At 35.7% G+C, this 20,182-nt stretch overlaps 1 protein-coding gene across 1 annotated transcript in view; it reads right to left on the minus strand.

Moving 5' to 3' along the window:
* The window catches only part of BDP1 (BDP1 general transcription factor IIIB subunit), a 79,006-nt gene that overhangs the window by 36,964 nt on the left and 21,860 nt on the right, over window positions 1-20,182 (minus strand). The window contains 11 exon segments of the mRNA XM_068990487.1: window positions 816-1,038; window positions 1,476-1,663; window positions 2,334-2,981; window positions 3,147-3,938; window positions 4,443-4,710; window positions 7,104-7,240; window positions 8,162-8,357; window positions 9,220-9,296; window positions 10,915-11,074; window positions 14,528-14,683; window positions 18,911-19,058. Of these exon segments, the coding sequence (XP_068846588.1) occupies window positions 816-1,038; window positions 1,476-1,663; window positions 2,334-2,981; window positions 3,147-3,938; window positions 4,443-4,710; window positions 7,104-7,240; window positions 8,162-8,357; window positions 9,220-9,296; window positions 10,915-11,074; window positions 14,528-14,683; window positions 18,911-19,058 (2,993 nt within the window).

A 20,182-nucleotide genomic window follows, 5' to 3' on the forward strand; every position in this document is an offset into this window, starting at 1 on the left:
TTTTTTAAATATAAGATTAGGAGGAAAAAGCAAAAATGTTCAAGTATAGTAAGAATTAAGTTAAGCTGTAAAAGAACTTTAATTCAAAAAAGTACTTTGTAAATTTACAGCACTCAACTTATCAGTGTCAATGTTTCATTTCAAGGTTTCTGATGCTGTATCATACTTGATCTCTTATAGACTACGTTAATCAAGTAAATAAAAATCATCTCCTTTAACTCATATCAAGCTTTTTAACTTTTTATTTCACTTTCACAACAGAGCGAAATAAAGAGGGATTGTCATTCTCAATTTCCCTGTGAAGAAAGTGGCCACATTATGTGGCTTATGGTCACATAATGAACTTTAGGTCACATAATGTAGCTCAATAACTTGAACTACAGCTGGGGCTTCTTAAAATCCTTCCCCTGATATTTGTCCATCATCAGAGATTTGAGATTCTTACAAAAACCATGTGGAATAATGAGGTACATTAAGTACAGCAACGATGATATCAAAGACAGTAAAAATTACATGAGAAGGACTTCCCTGGTGGTCCAGTTGTTACAAATCCACCATCCAGTGCAGGGAACTCAAGATTCGATTCCTGACCAGGGAGCCAAGACCTTGTATGCCTCGGCGCAACTAAGCCCATGCACTGTAACTAGAGAGAAGCCCACAAAAATCCCACGGGCTGCAACTAAGACCCAACGCAGTCAAACAAATACATTTTCTAAAATAACATGAGAAAATATTTGCAAACTTTCACTCCAAATGTTTTCTTTTAATAATTGTAATAACTAAAACAGAAAACCTCCATTTTACATAACACTCACATGTTGAGAAAGGAGAGTACTCATTTGTTCACAGTTCTGCTGTATCACAACCGTCTCTGTTTTATCAGCTTCCACCTCCTTCCCAGGTGCATGCTTTTCTGCTTTCGTAGTCTCTCTTTTTGAAGCTGCTCTTGCTAAGTTTGGTTTAGGTCTTTTGAATCTACTTCTCACAAAGGGTGTCAGCTTAACTTCACATGGTGTCTGTTCTTGAGGAAGAGATTTGCTTTTGGAACAAGGATTATCAAGCTTTAGGATGAAATAAAGGGGCAGTGGGAGTGGGGTCTTAGGACAACCTTAGAGACTGGCAGTAAATATTTAATTCTAAGTTTTAACAGGAAAGCAAATCGGACTATTTGGTAGATCCTGAAAAACATGACTGGTACAATCCAGGAATAAGCCCAGAAATTCTATCATCTTTGCACAAAGAAAATACAGGTTTGTTGACTTAAAAGTATGTGTTACACACAATTTTGTATGTTGGTGATTCTCACAATCTACTGTCAAAATGACCTCAAACCTCTCCCAGTTTTCCCCCAAACCAGCTTAAAATTTTCAACACTGTGCTACAGATGGTATGTCTTAAAACCTTAGTTTAACATAATCTGCAAATATAACTTTATATCTTTCTCTTCAAAAGCACACAGACCTATATACTTGTACCTTATATTAACATCTGAAAACTGCTCTGGAACACTTGGAGGTCGCATCCTCTGGTCTTCTATTTTATCAAGTTCAGAAGACTGAGAAGAAATGTTCAAATGACTCAACTGACTTGACACTTCCTTTTCAGAATTTTTTTCTTCTACAGATGTATGAACCACAGCAGATAGCACTTCCCTGCCCAAGTCCTGGAAATAAATCAGCATATATACTGGGTTGGCCAAAAAGTTCGTTCAGATTTTTCTATGAGAAAAGAGCTTATGGTAAAACCGAAATCAACTTCTTGGCCATGTCACACATTTCAAACAAAAGCCTATATATTCTATTGTCTTTAAAAATATAGAAGTTTGGAGGTTTTTCATTTTTAAATAAAATGAAATTTAATTTACAAATGTTGAAACACAGAATTTAGGAAAGTCTTTCTATATATTGCACATTATGTTTTTTCCAAATTACAAATGCCATTACCTATCTAAAAAAAAGTTAGAAAACTAGAAAATGTTAGAATATCTTCAACTTCAATGAACTGGAAACTTTTAATAAAAGGAACTTTTAAAAGTAAAGTGAAATGAGGTGGGACAGGAAATAAAGAGAAAACCTGATACAGGTACGGTCAAAAGACAGTTCCACTGTATGTTCATACCAGCGTTAGCACAAATTCAGTCCAATTTCCTATACTCCTTTTATCTAAGAGTAACTTTAAATTGACATTAAGAACACTAACTTCTCCACAATTAAAAAATTTTAGTGATTTTATATGTTATTGGATTTAAGGGCAATAATCCTGGAATTACTTTAGTAACTTTTCTCCAAAATAACTATTCAAAAGATATTTTTAAAGGACAGAAAAATACATACTCTCTTAGTCAGTGAAGGCACAGTGCTGGAGTCACCACTGCTGGCCTGCAAGGGATCTGCCTCAGCTCGACTTGAGGTCCCAGTCTCCTCTGGTTCTTTTTCCCTTAGGGAAATGTCTATTTTTTCTACGTTTTTCAAATCTGCCACGCTTTTCTCGATCTCTTCTGATCTGCTTTTCGTCAAGGAAATTTCTTTTCCAGTGTCTCTCAAATCTGCCTCTATTTCCTCAATGGCAGCCACCTTTGCTGATGCTTTCTCCATCAGGAAAATGTCTGTCTGCCCAGTTTCTTCCACATCAGTCTCTCTTTCCCCTGTGGCACTGATCCCCAATAATATCTTTTCCCTTGGGGAAATTTCTATTCCAATTTCTTTCAAATCTATATCCATTTCATCACCTACAGTTTTGACCTCTGAGGCATTTTTTTGTGTAGATATTTCTCTTCTATCAGTTTCTTCTAGACCTGTCTCTACTTCCTCAGCAGCACCAGGCATCTCTGCTATCTCCTCATTTGGGGAAATTTCTCTCTCAGTTTTTTTCAAATCTGTTTCTACCTCACAAATAGTATCAACTTCCTCTGGGACATTTTCCTCTAGGGACATTTCTCTTCTTTCAGTCTCTTCCAAATCTGTCTTTCTTTCCTCTGTGGCCTCAGTCACCACTGTTATCTCCTCCCCTGGGAAAATCTCTCTTCTGGTTTCTCTCAAATCTGTCTCCATTTCTGCAGTGACATCAATCATTTCTGGCATTTTCTCCCTGGCAAAAATGTCATTTTTTCCAGTTTCTCTCGAATCTGTCTCTAGTTCCACAGAGACATCAATCATTTCTGGTATTTCCTCCCTGGGAGAAATGTTATTTTTTCCGGTTTCTTTCAAATCTGTCCCCATTTCTGCAGTGACATCAATCATTTCTGGCATTTCCTCCTTGGGAGAAATGTCATTTTTTCCGGTTTCTTTCAAATCTGTCCCCATTTCTGCAGTGACATCAATCATTTCTGGCATTTTCTCCCTGGGAGGGATGTCATTTGTTCCAACTTCTTTCAAATCAGTCTTCATTTCCACAGAAACATCAATCATTTCTGGTATTTCCTCCCTGGGAGAGATGTCATTTTTTCTGGTTTCTTTCAAATCTGTCCCCATTTCTGCAGTGACATCAATCATTTCTGGCATTTTCTCCCTGGGAGGGATGTCATTTTTTCCAACTTCTTTCAAATCCGTCTTCATTTCCACAGTGACATCACTCATTTCTGGTATTTCCTCCCTGGGAGAGATGTCATCTTTTCCGGTTTCTTTCAAATCTGTCCCCATTTCTGCAGTGACATCAATCATTTCTGGCATTTTCTCCCTGGGAGGGATGTCATTTGTTCCAACTTCTTTCAAATCAGTCTTCATTTCCACAGAAACATCAATCATTTCTGGTATTTCCTCCCTGGGAGAGATGTCATTTTTTCTGGTTTCTTTCAAATCTGTCCCCATTTCTGCAGTGACATCAATCATTTCTGGCATTTTCTCCCTAGCAGAAATGTCATTTTTCCCAACTTCTTTCAAATCAGTCTTCATTTCCACAGTGACATCACTCATTTCTGGTATTTCCTCCCTGGGAAAGATGTCATTTTTTCCGGTTTCTTTCAACTCTGTCCCCATTTCTGCAGTGACATCAATCATTTCTGGTACTGTCTCCCTGGGAGAGATGTCATTTTTTCCGGTTTCTTTCAAATCTGTCTCCATGTCTGCAATGACAGGACTCATTTCTGGCATTTTCTCCCTGGGAGAGATGTCATATTTTTCAGCTTCTTTCAAATCTGTCTCCATTTCTGCAGTGACATCACTCATTTCTGCTATTTTCTCCCTGGGAGAGATGTCATTTTTTCCAGTTTCTTTCAAATCTGTTTCCATTTCTGCAATGACAGCAATCATTTCTGGTATCTTCTCCATGGGAGAGATGTCATTTTTTTCGGTTTCCTTCAAATCAGTCTTCATTTCCACAATGACATCACTTATTTCTGGCATTTTTTCCCTGGGAGAGATGTCATTTTTCTCAGTTTCTTTCAAATCTGTCTCCATTTCCACAGCAACATCACTCATTTCCGGCGTTATATCCCTGGAAGAGATGTCTTTTCTTCCAATTTCTTTTAAATCTGACTCCCTTTCCTTAGTAGTATGAGTCTCCACAGGTTCCTTCTCCCTTAGTGAGGTTTCCAGTGTTGCAGTTTCTCTCAAAGCTGCTGTCATCTCCTCAGCGGCAATTACCTCCTTTGGTACCTCTTCCTTTGAGGAAATTCCTCTTCTTCCAGTTCTCCTCCCTATATTTGGCTTTGGTTTCTGAAATCGAGTCTTTGGAATTCGAACATCTTTATTTGCTCTATTATCCTCCTGAATACTAAAAAAAAAAAAGAAAGAAAGAAAACACAAACACAATCAAATTTTAAACCTGTCAACTGAAGATGTGATCATTAAGAAACAACTACTGAAAAATCAGGAACTCTCAAATTAACAAAAAAAATTAATGAAGCACCAGGACTCTTTGGGCCAAATTTTAAAATTAAAGGAGAGAAAAAAAATTCCATCCTTGGAAATTACAATAAGTTTTAAAAATAATTAAATCTATCAATAAGGTCAATGAGTGAAAGTGTGTTAGTCACTCAGTCGTATACAACTCTTTGCAACCCCATGGACTACAGCCCGCCCGACTCCTCTGTCCATGGAATTCTCTAGACAAGAAGACTAGAGTGGGCAGCCATTCCCCTCTCCAGGGGATCTTTCTGACCAAGGGATTGAACCCAGGTGCTTCGCAGGCAGATTCTTTACTGTCTGAGTCTCCACAGAAGCCCTAGGCCAATTAGAATAATGGCAAATTGGGCCTGAATAGTCTCTCGCTAACTGTCATCCACATCAGTGTTGGCAAATACCTACTGAGAAAGGCTCTTCCATTCTCTACTTGGAGTTAAATCAATTTGTATCTGCTATCCCTACCTTTTCACTCTTACTATCCTTTATCCAGACAGATGCCTGGATAAGAGTTAAAGAACTCATTTATATGGTCAGAACTAAACAAGATCTCAAGTAGCTGGATGGAGGTATAATTTGAATAAGATACAGTCTTATGACTAAAAACTAAGTCTATATCCCTCCTCACTTTTTAAAAACAATTCAAACTGAGATTTCCTGTATAGTCATTTCTCTAAAAGCTTATGATTTCATAATATAAACTGGGAATGAAACAAAAGAGAAAATAAACAACATCTTGCAGTCTGCTGAATGCTACTGGGCACATAACAATCATTACCTACTACAAGTACCTTATTTTCCAAAAAAGCAGCAGCACACTCTGTTTTGTGCTTTATCATAGTAATAGGTGGTAAAACCAATAAAAATATAGAACTGAATGAAAAACCACCTAGTGACTGGTTAATATTTTGATCTCCTAGGCCTTTTCTTGGTGTAGATATTTCTCTTCTTTCAGTCTCTTCTAAATCTACTTCCTCAGTGGCATCGATCAACTCCAGTATCTTCTCCCTAGGGGAAATCTCTCTTCCAGTTTCTTTCATATCTGTCTCCATTTCACCTACATTATTGCCCTTTTCTGGGGCATTTGCCTGTAGGGATATTTCTCTTTTTTTCAGTCCCTAAATTTTTTTCAACAGTGACAGGCTGTAATTAATATTTGTATCAGAGATATGTAATAATACAATTGTTCAGCCTTCCCAGGTGGTTCAGTGGTAAAGAGCCACTGCCTGCCAGCGCAGGAGATACAGATTCAATTCCTGGGTCAGGAAGATCCCCGGAGAAGGAAATGGCACCCCACTCCAGTCTTCCTGCCTGGGAAATCCCATGGACAGAGAAGCCTGGTGGGCTACAGTCCATGGAGTCGCAGAGTCGGGCACAACTTAGCAACTCAACAGCAGCAGCAGTGCAGTTGTATGTCTAGGGGCTCCACCCAGAATTTCTATGGCAAAGCAGGTTGGGGATATAGGGAGAGGATACAGAGAGGGAAGTAAGAAGCAAAGGAATAGAGAAAGAAGAGAGGAATAAAGGACTTTTTTTGTCTTAGAACAGAGACCTTTTGAGTAGTTCAGGAAACCTAGCTTTTACTCATAGGTTAGGTAGTATTTAAATGGGTTCATATAGCTTTAATACAGTATATAATAGGCCAAACTGTGAATGCAAAGATTGGAAAAACATAAGTAACTGCTGAAACTAGATAGTAGGTACACAGGAATCTGTTATTCTGTTCTCACTACTTTTGTGCACTGAATATTCCCAAAAAGAAAAAAAAATTTAAAGCATACTAATAGTTCTGTTGATCTAGTTTGGTATCCTCCAGAGGGGAAATAACAAATACAGGGAACTCTGGCTGTAGGAAGGTATCAATTTATACATATAAGTATTACATATGATTTACATATGTGTGATCAATCTAAGTCTAAAGAAACAAATACTAAAGTAAGTAGCATTTTCACATTTGGATATAGACATATAACTTAATATGCTTCTCAAGTGACATTATTAATAACTTTCCATGTTATTAATAACTCAAGGTCTAATTTGTGATGGGTAAAATTCATCAAAATACCCATACCATAAGTGAGAAATCAACATGAAGGCAGTGAGATAAACTGCCTTGAAAGGTGAATGCATGTTTGCAAATATTATGTAACTTGGTAAACAGATAACAAATCAATCTGATTTGCTATTGTTTTTAAAAAATGTTTGATAATTTCTAAAACTTTACATATAATTCAAATATTATATCATCAATAAGACGATGCTTACCTCAGACATTCATTAACAACAGCCTTGGGCTCATCTGACTGCACATTTTGAAAGGAACTGTCTTTTTTTTCAGGTAGTGATGCAATGTCTTCACACTCAAAATTTTCACATGATTGATCTTCTATCTGTTCAGCAGTCTTAATAAAACAAACACATTTTTTAAAAACTTTTAGGTCTTAGAATGAAACACCCATTTATAAAAGATTTCATTGAAAATTATGTACAATTTGAGTACAAGGAAAATGGTAAACATTTCAAAACTGTAAAATGATATTCAAGGGGCACTTTTTTTTTCAGGCTGGGCTGTATACCTAACAGATCTTACCCAGGTCCCCAGAAGCAGAAGCACAGAATCCTAACCACTGGATCACCAGGGAATTTCCTAAGAGGCACTTTTTAATGTTTTTTTCTTAAGATATAGAAAATTTCATAAGCCACACCTTTTATCTCATCTCAAAGCCCCTATTCTTTTCTTCCCAGTCAGAAAGCAAGTAATCTGTTAAAATTATTCCTTGGGTTCTGTCTTTCTAAATCTTTTGGATTATTATAATCACATTAGAGACCTTGGGAATTACTACAAAAGAAATTCCAATCTCAAACCATACCAATTTTTACTCTTATCACAAAGATCAGTTATTATGTAAATATCTAAAATTTATAATCTTTGTTGTTGGAATATTATATAGGGAGCTTTTAACATTCTATTTTGTTTAAGTCGGTGTTAAAATTCAGACACCTACCTATATTTTTGAAAGAGAAGTATAATCCTGTAATTCCCTTCAAAAGGGAAGTGTAATCACACCTGCTGAGTGATGAGGGAAAAAGGCAAGTCCAAACATGCACAAGGTAAAAGCAGATGATTCACCATATAAATGCTTAAAATCCACAGAGCTGAGAGCTAAGTGACTTCACATCAGCAAAGCTTCTGGCTATGACATACGGGCATTAAATTTAAAGAACAGTGTAGATAATTGTATAATACTGATGTTTTAAAACGGGAGATGAAAGGAGGCTTAAGTTTTGTTTAACAAAAAACTGGAGGGCATCAGAGTACTTACATTTCTGTTGATGCAGGATTCATTTTCATTCTTTTCTATACTGGCACCGGGCTTTTCCTGTGATGTAAGAGTTCCTTTTCTTTCAGCAGCTTTACCTACATTTGGTTTCGGCCTTTGTAATAAGCCCCGCATTAGTCGTGCAGGTCTGAAAGCCTTTGGTTGATCATCTTCCTGCAGACAAGTTTTTTCACTCAAACTAGAGTAATTACAAAGGAATAAAATCAATGGTTATTCTGAAGTCACATAATTACTTGTATATCACAGAGAGACTTATTTTCAGTACTTTCTCCCAGGTATAAATAAGTAAACCATTTGGAAATACAAAATAATTCAGAAGTGTCAAGAACACCTGCAAAGATACACATACCTCTAATATCTTAACTCTCTAGAACAGACACAGTCCTAGAAGCATGACAATGAAAACGCATTTTTTCACCACAAAATTGGAAAAAATCTATACCTGACAAGTATGGAATATTATTACCCACTCAGGATACCACTGTGTAACATACACCTTCAGGGCATTAGACACAGATTATGGCATAAATACACAGTTCTGAATCCACTGGTTCAGATTTATATTAGACCAAGACCTATTCTAGTTCTCACTCCACATTAAATATCCTGTTGTTTTTTTGTTTTTGGCCACACCGAGCAGCATGTAGGATCTTAGATCCCCAATCAGGCACTGAATGTGTGACCGTGCAGTGGAAGCACAGAGGCCGAACCACTGGACTACCAGGGAATTCCCCTAAACATGCCCTTTTGAAACCCCTTGCTATAAATAAAATTATCCATCATCATACTTCTTAACCATTAATTTATCTAACAAGATCTGGTTAACTAGTGGACCCACACCATAATTTATTTAAGCATATTTATTATGCTTGTAACACCAAGCATAAATAGCATTATTAAATATTTCAACAATCCCTATAATTAAAAATGGACTTAATTACACTAGCTGAAAATAAAATTCAGACATTAGGAAGTAGAAAACAAGCCATTACAATCATTCCTAAGAGTTACTATTTTTATCCTATTTCCTAAATACTTACTTAGATACAGTGTCAGGTTCTCGGTTCCCTTTCTCTGTATTCTCCATTCCAGAAATACCATCCTTTTCCATGGGACTCTACAAATTTAATTTTTATATTTAATCTACTTAACATAAAAACTTTTAATAAATAAATAAGTGGAAATAACAAAATTTCTCTTTTTTGTACTTCTAATTATTAGAAGAGTTGTTAAAATCATAAACACAGATGAGAACATTTTAAACATACAATCTCATACATTACTAATAGAAGCACAAATTGATATATCCTTACCAATATCTATCAAGAGCTTTAATAATGTTTATATTCTTTGACCCAGTAATATAATTTCTTAGATGCTACTCTAAGAAAATATTTAGACAAAGACTTAAGTTCAAGGATGGTCACTGGAACATTATGCAAAACAGCAAATACTATAAACTGACAAATATCCAATAATGAATAAATGGTTAGATAAATTTAGTTACACTCACTGATAGAATATTATGAAATGATGAATTCACTAAAAATCATGTTTTCAAAAGACATTTAATGATGTGAAAAAATATTTATGAAACATTAAAATACCAAAGTATACAAAACTGAATTAACAATACTACTCAACTTTGTAAAAAAAAAAAAGTTGGAAGGATATATCCTAAAACGGTTGCATGGGATTAAACAATTAATTTCTATTTTAATTTTTACATAAGTCTGTATTTTCCCAATATTCTAGAACTTAAAAACATCTTATGAGAATATAATAATATAACTACATTATAAAAAGTATGGAAAGATTTCACATAAAAGGAAAAAAGCAGACTAAAATTCAAAGAATTATTTTAGCAAAAATAAAACATTTTTAATAATATAATACTGGCAAAGATATAATGAAGCAAACATTCATAATGCTTATAGAAATGTAAATAGATTTTTGGGGGGACCACTGCATGGCTTGTGGGTTCTTAATTCCCCAGGCAGGCAGTGAAAGCACCGAGTTCTAACCACTGGACTGCCAGCAAGTTTCTAAGATTCTTTTTTTTTTTTTGACTGTCAGTTTGTTAATACATAACAAGAGCCAAAAATACATTTTAAATACTATGGCCAAGTAATCCCTACCACCTCTAGAAATTTATTCTTTGCTATTTACAAAACTGCTTTTACTTACAGAGTTAAAAAAAAATGGAAACAACCTAAACACCAAGAAATGGCAGGTAAAGTAATAATAATGTTCATCTGATGCAGCTATTAAAAAGATCAACTAAAAAAAGAAAACAACTAACCCCAAGAGAGTATAAATTAATAGTTTCAGAGAAAAAAGTTTTAAATGTAATATATGTCATAACTAAAAAATACAGAAATGTTTATTTTCATAAAAAGAGAAAATCTATAAAAGAAAGAGGAATATATCTGTGTTTAGAAAAGAGAGTTGTGGGTATAATTTCACTATAGCTGGTTTAAAAAATACTTTTAATAAAAATCTTATATAAGTAAACAAAAGATAGCTTTATCACTACTAAGGATGTTCAAAATGATATATCCGACATTCTAAAGAAAAGGTATGAGGCTAGTAAGACAATTTATTAATGTGTGAATTTCTTTTATCTTGGCTTTATTATCATTTACTTTGTAATTACAAGTTAAACATTTTTATTCCCAACTACTTAGGAAAAAAACTTTATAGTTTTAATTTCCATTATGCCTCTTACTCCATACCTTTTCAACAGGAGTTTCTTTATGTAAACTCTTGTCCTCTGCATCTGTTTTACCTCGTGAAAGAACTGATTTCTTCCCAACTGCCCTCGATAAATTGGGTTTAGGTCTCTGGAGTCGTCCTCTTGTCATTGGTTTAATAGTTTCTGTTTGATCAGGTTCCCTAGAAAATTAACATCCTTCAAATTTAACCAACATGCAGACATATTAAATAAATTCTGGAAAATTCTTTAAAAATTCATTTAGAGCTAGAAAAGAACTCTTTTAAGCTTCCTTACAATAAAAGTAGCAAAGAAAACTGAACAAGAAGAGCACTGAAGGATTATTAATTTGTTTTATCAGATATTTATAATACTCAGCATCGATAATTAAAATATTGTGGTACTAATACATGAATAACAGATAACTGAAACAAAAAAAAAAGATAACTTGAAAATACATAAGATTTTAGCATACAATAAAGTTAGCATTTCAAAATAGAATGAAATGAACACAAAAGTAATGTATCTTTTCAATAAATATTCAATTAAATGGTGACAGGAAACTAGTAATACTAGGGAACAAAATAAAATAAGTTTCATCCCTTGCATTGTACTTGCAATATATTCCAAATGAATCAAAGATTTAAGTCAAACCACAGAGAAAAAATGAATCAATTCTTTTATAAATCTGAAACAGGATAAGCCTTTCTAAAACTTGATTTAAAAATCAGGAAATCAGGAGCCATAAGAGGAAAAAAAAAGAAAAGGAGAAAGAGAGAGAGAAATCTGACAATATAAAAATAAAAAGCTTTTACATGGCCAAAAGATATGTTGCAAGTCAAACTACAAACCAAGGCATGTTTTACAACTCATATTACAAGAATAACCTCTCTAAAATGTAAAGGCCTCCTACAAAATAACACCAATAATAACTCATCAGAAAACTGGACAAAGGGTATGAATTCACAAAAAAAAAATAAAAATAAAGATAGGTTTGAAATGTGAAGAGATGCTCAATTTCACTCCCAAGGAGAAACGTATTGAATACCAATTAAAAGTAGAGCAAGTAAGCACAAATGTGAAAAGATATTAAGAATCAGAGACTCTAAGGGGAATCATATACAAATGTTCATTATTCCGTTCTTTTGACATTTCGTTAGGTACAGAAAATTTTTAAATAAGCAACTGAAGGGAAAAAAAAATTAAAAAATTACACACGCCTCGTCAAAAAGGAGGAGGAGGTAGATATATCATACCGAGACACTATTTTATTTTACAATCTATCAAGACTGGCAAAAATCCAAGTTTGTAACACTGTTGGTAAGGGAGACATTTCTTATGTTGTTAGTGGAAATATAAACTAGAATAACTCCTAGGAAGAGCATTTTGGAAGTATCTATTAAAATCACAAATGTATATAAAGGTACACACACTCACATACAAATATATCCTTTGGGCTAGCAATTTCATGTTTGAAACTTAACCTACAAATACACTGCACCAAGGTGAAAGGGCAGAGGTATAAGTTTCTAAGCACTGCCCGTAAAAACAACATATAGAGTCATCAGCAGGGCACAGATAATATAAACTGTAATTCATCCATACGCCAGAACAGTATGCAACTATAAAAAGGATAAACAAGGCCTTTATGTAAAGATATGAGGATATAAGACAAAAACTTGCAAAACAGCAAGTATACTATGCTACCACTAAGTTTTTGAAAAGAGTAAAAAAAAAAAAATGTACTTCGTGTATTGGTATTAGCTTTAATGTCAGTTTTTTTTGGGTTGTGTTTTCATTTTTTAATCTCTGAAAGAATGTCAGAAATAAGTAACACTATTTACTTGTTAGGGTAAATGGGGCCATGGTAGAAGAGATACTTCACTGTATAACTTCTTGTACTTTTGAATGTTTGAACCCCAGGAATATATTGCCTATTCCAAAGACTAGTTTCTATTTTTATTGGAAAAAAATAAGTCTTGGGAATTACCTGCAGTCCAGTAGTTAGGACTTTGCACTTTTACTGTGGAGGGCACAGGTTTGATCCCTGTCCGGGGAACTTAGATCCCACAAGCCACTCGGCCAAAAACAATTTAAAAAAACAAATAAATTTGATTCTCAATGTGACCATGCTTTACTGAAAATAAAAATTCATAAACTAAACAGCTTTTAAGCCCATCAGAGGAGTTATAAAGGAGACGAAAAGGAAATCTGAATTTTTTAGATATCTTTTCAAAGGAAAAGTCTTGCAGTGCTTTTATTGTTTTTACTGAAGGTATTAATTTAACCACTATTTTCACACTAGCAAGCATAACACATAATCTCTTTAAAGTGTCAATATCAAAATCTACTACTTTGACAACAGGTAAGAAAAATAACTCAGACCAAGTAAAAGTTAAATCTCACAGCAAATATTTAGGTTTCTAAATTATTTTAGAATTTCATTGTAAGTTACCACTTTGCTGTAACTCCTATAACTACTATATATCAGATATAAAAGATAATCTTTCTGTAATGAAATATAAAAACTTTGATGTCCCTCAGGCCACAGTACAATTACATACTAAATGGTCTATGCTGCTGCTGCTAAGTCACTTCAGTCGTGTTGAGAGGGTAACAGGCAGGAAGGCCAGGGGTCTCCAAATGGAGGAAATAGCCTGCAAGTGTCAGACATTTTCTCTCTCTTAAGTGGCAGGAGGAAACAAACTAGAGATCTTTTTTCCTTCTCTATACAAATTTAAAAGGAGGTTTCTCGTTAAAATTCGGTGTTGCCATGACACCTAGTTTCACCTGAAGTTAACTATTCTCAAACCTAGAGATAACCAATGCCTTTTTCTTATGGAAATGTTTATCTTAAGCTATGCTAATGTACTATGCATTTACCCCCAAACTCTGTCTTCAAGTCGGTTCCACCTTTTGGGCTCAGAACCTACTTGATAAACCAGTATGTTATACTCCGATATTGTTCCTCTAATCTGTGTAAATGAAGCTATTTGTATGGTGATCTGCCCTTCTTCAAGATTCAAGTTAATCCTTTTATGGCCCAAGATAAACCATTTAGTGCCAAGATTATCCCAAAATACATCTTATGGGTGAGGGGCCTGGTGCCATTCTAAGTTTTGAGACATTCCTTTCTTTCATTAACATACTGCTGGTGACTATATAACATCCAGCTGAAGACTAGCAGTGGGGTACTCTTTCTGCCCTCTTCTGATGCCTATGTCAGCAGCTTTCTCTATCTCCTTTATACTTTAATAAAACTTTACTACACAAAAGCTCTGAGCAATCAAGCCTCGTCTCTGGCCCCAGATTGAATTCTTCTCCTCCGGGGGCCAAGAATCCCGGCGTCGTGATTCAACAACAACCTTTCAGTGTCCGACTCTGTGCGACCCTGTAGACGGCAGCCCACCAGGCTCCCCCGTCCCTGGGATTCTCCAGGCAAGAACACAGGAGTGGGTTGCCATTTCCTTCTCCAATGCATGAAAGTGAAAAGTGAAAGGGAAGTCTCTTTCAGACTTGTCAGACTCTAGTACCCTCCTAATCCCTTAAGAAAACAACATTATCATCATTTCTTAATGACAAATTATCAAAATTTTAAAAACAAATTTTAAAATCCTACCATGTAAAATACTTACAGTGCTTTATCTTTTAGGTCAACATCTCTCTCTTCTGTACAACTACTCTCAGCACTATTCACCCCACACAATGCTCTAACTCCACCTTCTGATGAAGGCAAGTCTGAAGTGTTTGATTCTGCAGTCTCAGTTGCTACTGATATGACATCTTGTTGACTATGAAGCAAATGAAAATACATTGGGAAGAAGAACCTTTTAGTAATACACATCTTCTACTAAACATTTAAAAGATTTTTTTAAATATACAAAGTCAAAATTCTGAAAGATGATCCTTCATATCACGGGATAAACAAAACGGGTATTTTGGTTTCTCTGAGACCCTTCCTTGCACCATGTTATTAAAACACTGTACCTTAGGAGACAGTAACAGCCACAATGAACAGGGTAAGTGCTCAAGAAGTTACAAAGTGAAAACCTCTTAACTACACGGGGTTCACGAATCAAATGTATGTGTAAAGTTAAGGAATTATCTCATTAAAATGTATCATCGGCAGTCCTTCACACAGTACTACCGCATTACCCAAGAGTCATGGAGATCAAGGACGCAGTTCCAGTGCGCACAAGCTGGAGTTCACGGAGCACCACGGAAGGAGGAGTGCTGCACCGGGAAGCCTTTCAGCTAATGGTAACATAGACAATGACTAGCTAGTGGCCAGCATTCAACCTCAACACAAATTCACATTTAGCCATGCTTTATTTTTGCTGCTTTTTTTTTTCCTACTGGGTGTTTCTCTTCCCAGTGCTCCTTGTATATTCTTTTTCAGGTTAGACGTTACATGTAAAACCTCATAATCAGCAACTTGTGTTTTACTTCATGGAGATGTTTGTCAATAGAAGTATTTAATGTTACTGTAGTTGAATTTATCAATTTTATCCCTTAAACTTTGTGCTTTTTATGTCTTAAGAAATCCTTGACATCACAAAAATATTTTTCTACAGTTTCTCTTAAAAGTTTTAAAGATTTGCTTTATATATGTCATCTTTAATCTATGAAAGTTACTGCATAAGGTAAAATAGGGATCTACTATCATTTTTTTCATATCTAAACACCATTTAATGAATGATTAACTCAATCTTTACCTGCTAATCTTTTTACTGTACATATTTCTTTTTTTTCTTATCTATTTTTATTGAAGTATAGCTGACTTATAATATTGTTAATTCCTGTTACTCAACGCAGTCCATGGGGTCGCTAAGGGTCGGACACGACTTCACTTTCACTTTTCACTTCCATGCATTGGAGAAGGAAATGGCAACCCACTCCAGTGTTTTTGCCTGGAGAATCCCAGGGATGGGGGAGCCTGGTGGGCTGCTGTCTACGGGGTCGCACAGAGTCGGACACGACTGAAGTGACTTAGCAGTAGCAGTAACAAAGTGATCTGGTTACACACACACACACACACATTTTCTTTTTTTAATATTCTTTTCCATTATGGTTTATCATAGGATATGGGAGATAACTGCTAATGCTACCTCTGCCATCTATCAGATTCCTAAATTTCTCTTCCTAGATTCTACATCCAGTTCCTCTCAGTCAACTTGTGCTTTTCCAGTACCACACTTTTGATGTCTCTAGCTTTAGAATAAGCCAATACATTTCATCTCCAGAGTTGTTTCCCAAAATTGTCTTTACCATTCATGAGCCTTCACTCTTATGGACATAACAATTATAGAATCAGCTCACTATTTTATAAAACCAATAGGATTTAAACAGTCATAACAGGATTGTTTTCCCCCCTTAAAAAAAGTCATCAGTATTGTTTTGTGCATAGTCTACGAGGTTAGTTGCGTGTCTGAGATGAAAACTTAGATATCTGTCACCCAGCAAGTTAAAGACCTGAGGTCTATGGCTTGTCTTCAAAGAAACTATTAATCTTCTGAATTGTGTGAATAAATTGGCACATGTGCATACATGTATTTTACATGACAATTGTTAGGTAAAGACGACCAGGACACCGAAAAGAGTGTCTAACAGGCTTTAATGGGGAAGCGCTCCTAGGCGGGGTTCCTGGACCCGAACGAGGCAGGTCAAGGAAGTCCAGGCCCGGTCCGTGTTGGGGGTGGTTTTTATATGTTCGTTGCGAGGGATGGTCAGGCTAGTAGGACGGGGGTTCGGATAGGTCGCCAGGCCGAGGCGTCGCGGGCTGACAGGTCCTTCTACGTGGCTGGGGTGGGGCGGCTTTAGCTGGTGAAGTGTGCTGTCATTGGTCCCCAGGATCTGGGAGGCTCCTTCCGTTAGGGACTTCCCCAGCAGGCAGGAGGGAGAGGAGGGGCAGCCCATCATGGGCCCCCAGGTCCGGCCTTACAACAATAAGTGGTTTTCATCAGATTTTTCAGAAAAGGGTATACACAGACCAATGGATCAGAAAAAACAGCCCACAAATATACCCACGCATATATGATTAAATGGTCTTTGCCAGGGTGCTAAAACTACACAATAGGAAAAGGATGATCTCTTCAACAAATCATGTGGGAAAGCTAGAAACACACACACACACACACACACAAGAAACTGGACCTTTATCTTACACCCAAAAATTAACTCAAAATGTATTAAAGATTTAAAGGTAACATTTTCTCTTCCCCTGTCTCAGCTGTGCTACACAACTTGTGGGATTTTAGTCACTGGACTAGGGACTGAAACCAAGGTCCACTGCGTTAAAGGATAAAACTAAAAACTTTGAAACACCTTTTAAGGTGCTTTAAGGTGCTTAAACCTTAAAGATCCCTGATATAACACCTTAAAGGATAAAACTAAAGGAAAACAGGGGGAAAGCTTCATAAGATTGGTACTGGCAATGATTTCTTGGACATGACAGAAAAGGCACAGGTGAGAAAAGCAAAAATAGACAAGTGGGACTATGTCAAACTAAAAACCTGCTTTAGAGCAAAGGAAACGATCAAAAGGCAAAAGGCAAACTGCTGAACGGGAGAAAAGATATGTAAACTATGTATCAGACAAGAGCTTAATATTCAAAATAGATAAGAAACTTCTACAACTTAGTAACAGAAAAACAAATAGCTCCATTAAAAAACTGGAAAAGGGTGCTTCCCTGGCAGAAGTTAAGGCTCTGCCCTTCCACTGCAGGGGCAGGGGTTCAATGCCAGGGACCTAAGACCCCACAGGAGGCTGCAAGGTACAACCAAAAGAGAAATAAATAAACATTTTTTTTAAAAACTGGAAAAGGAATTGAATACACATTTCTCCACAGAAGATATACAAATGGCCAACAAGTATTTAAGCATTTAAAGAGCTCAACATCACAATCATCAGGGAAATACAAATCAAATCTGTAAGTTATCATCTCATACCTATTAGGAACGATTATATTAATTTTTTAAATGTAATTAATTAAAATATATATATTAATTTTTTAAAAATAAAATAATGCAGGTAAGAAGGTGGAAAAACTGGAATACTTATGAACTGTGGGTGGGAATGTAAAATGCAGCCACAATAAAAACAGTATGAAGGCTCCTCAAAAAACTTAAAGCAGAATTATCATATAATCCAGCAATTCTCCTTCTGAGTATTTATCCAGAAGAACTGAGAACAGATCTCTTGGAATTTTCTTCAATTTCATGTTTATTGCAGCATTATTCATTATAACCAAAAGCTGGAAACACTGTAAATATTCACTGACAGACCAACAAAGAAAGAAAATGTGATATATACCTACAAAGGAATATTATTTGACCATAAAAACAGAAATCTTGTCATATGCTTTAATATGGATGAACCCTGAAAACATTATGCTAGCTGAAATAAGCCACTCATAAAAGGACAAATATTATGTGATTCCACATATTTCAAATATCTAAAGTAACTCATAGAAATAGAAAGTAGAATGGTGGTTACCCGGGCCAGAGATGGGGAGGAAACAGAGTTACTGTTCAACAGACAGTTTCAGTCATGCTGTACAACACTGTGCTCACAGTTAACAACTTTATACATTTTTAAAACTCATTTAGAAGAGTAGATCTCATGTGTTTTTTACTGGGAGTAAAAACAAACAAAAAACTCTGAGCAGGATATATCACATTCAAACAGCTGAAAACCAAAGTTAAGAGAAAATATTTATAGAAAACGATAAATCTATGCAAACATTAACCACAAGAAGGCTGTAGTGGCATAGCAAGCATCAGAACAAAGAGCAAGACAAGAATGATATCACACAAGTGATGCAAGGGTGATTTCACCAAGGAGATTCAACAATCCTATAAATGTACACACCTAACAAAGGAGCTTCAAAAGACATGAAAAAAATAACCAGCACTGAAAAAAGAAATAGGCAAATTCACAATTACAGGTGGAGATTTCACACTCCTCCTTCAGTATCTGTGAGAAGATGTAGACAAAGTGAGTAACCATACAAAAAATACCTTGATGAAAGAATAGGGTCAGTTCTTTTCTCAGTGTCTTCACTAGAGGATAAACCCACAAGGTCATCTGTGTCCTGTACACAGGGAAGCTCTTGTTCCTTACTGGATTCATTTTCATTAATCTCAGGACTTAAAGACAGGCCTGTATCTATTAATACAAAATGCGTATTATTATAAAAATGATAGCAAAAACATTTTAAAAAGCACAAAGGAATTCACATACAACCCTATAAAGGATTATGAAACTAGCCCAAAGTGCAATTTCTTAATAGTTGAGCTATTCTCCTCTATATGTAATATCTTTAATTGTAAGCCACAAAAGAGCATAATATTATGATGCCTATAAATCACACTATGTTACCTATCAGGATTCACTTAAAATCTTGGTGAAGCCGAACCACATAAAACTTAAATTCTACAGAAAGATTGTTCTGGTCTGCTACTATCTTTTCCTTCTCTCTTTACTTGGTTATCTGTTTTAAGTAATCTATATTACTTAGATATAGTAATCTCTATATATATATTCACATATATAGTAATCTATATATGAACTCTTAAAGAAAGCGCCTAAGATGTCCCTTAACTCTTAGCTCTCATTCCCCAGGAACTCAGAAGTGTCAAAATGTCTACACTCTAGGGAGTTCAACAAAAGAAAGAATTGAGGAATATTTATTTCAGTAGAGCTTCCCAGGTGGCGCTAGTGGCAAAGAAACTGCCTGCAAATGCAGGAGACGTTAAGAGACACAGGTTCAATCCCCAGGGTCCAGGAAGATCTCCTGGAGGAGGGAATGGCTACCCACTCCAGTATTCTTGCCTGGAGAATCGCATGGACAGAGGAGCCTGGCAGGCTATACAGTCCACAGGGTCGCAAAGACCTGGAGCGACTGCAGCGACTTAACACACATACACCCACACACCCCTTTTACACAAATTAAACAACTTATTTTGGGTTCATAAAGGGGCTCTGTAGAGGTAGGACATGAAAACCCGTGATTTATTAACAGATACAGTACACATTTAACTATATACATGTGACTTGTTAATATGAGTACCTAAGAGGTAACACTTCTCAAAGACAAATTTAGAGGAAAAAATTCATTTCACTTCATTTTTTTAACAATAAACTATTTTTTCTTTAAATTAAAAGTGTTTAACACAGTACCATGAATATGGAACCAAGGAATACTCATCACTGGCTGCTATTATTCAGAAGGAGCATAGTTAAGTTATACACGTCTTCACAAGTAAGATAGGGGCTGTTAAAATATGTAA

Source organism: Capricornis sumatraensis, chromosome 18 (genome assembly GCF_032405125.1).
Source record: "Capricornis sumatraensis isolate serow.1 chromosome 18, serow.2, whole genome shotgun sequence".
In the NCBI taxonomy this organism is placed as follows: Eukaryota; Metazoa; Chordata; class Mammalia; order Artiodactyla; family Bovidae; genus Capricornis; species Capricornis sumatraensis.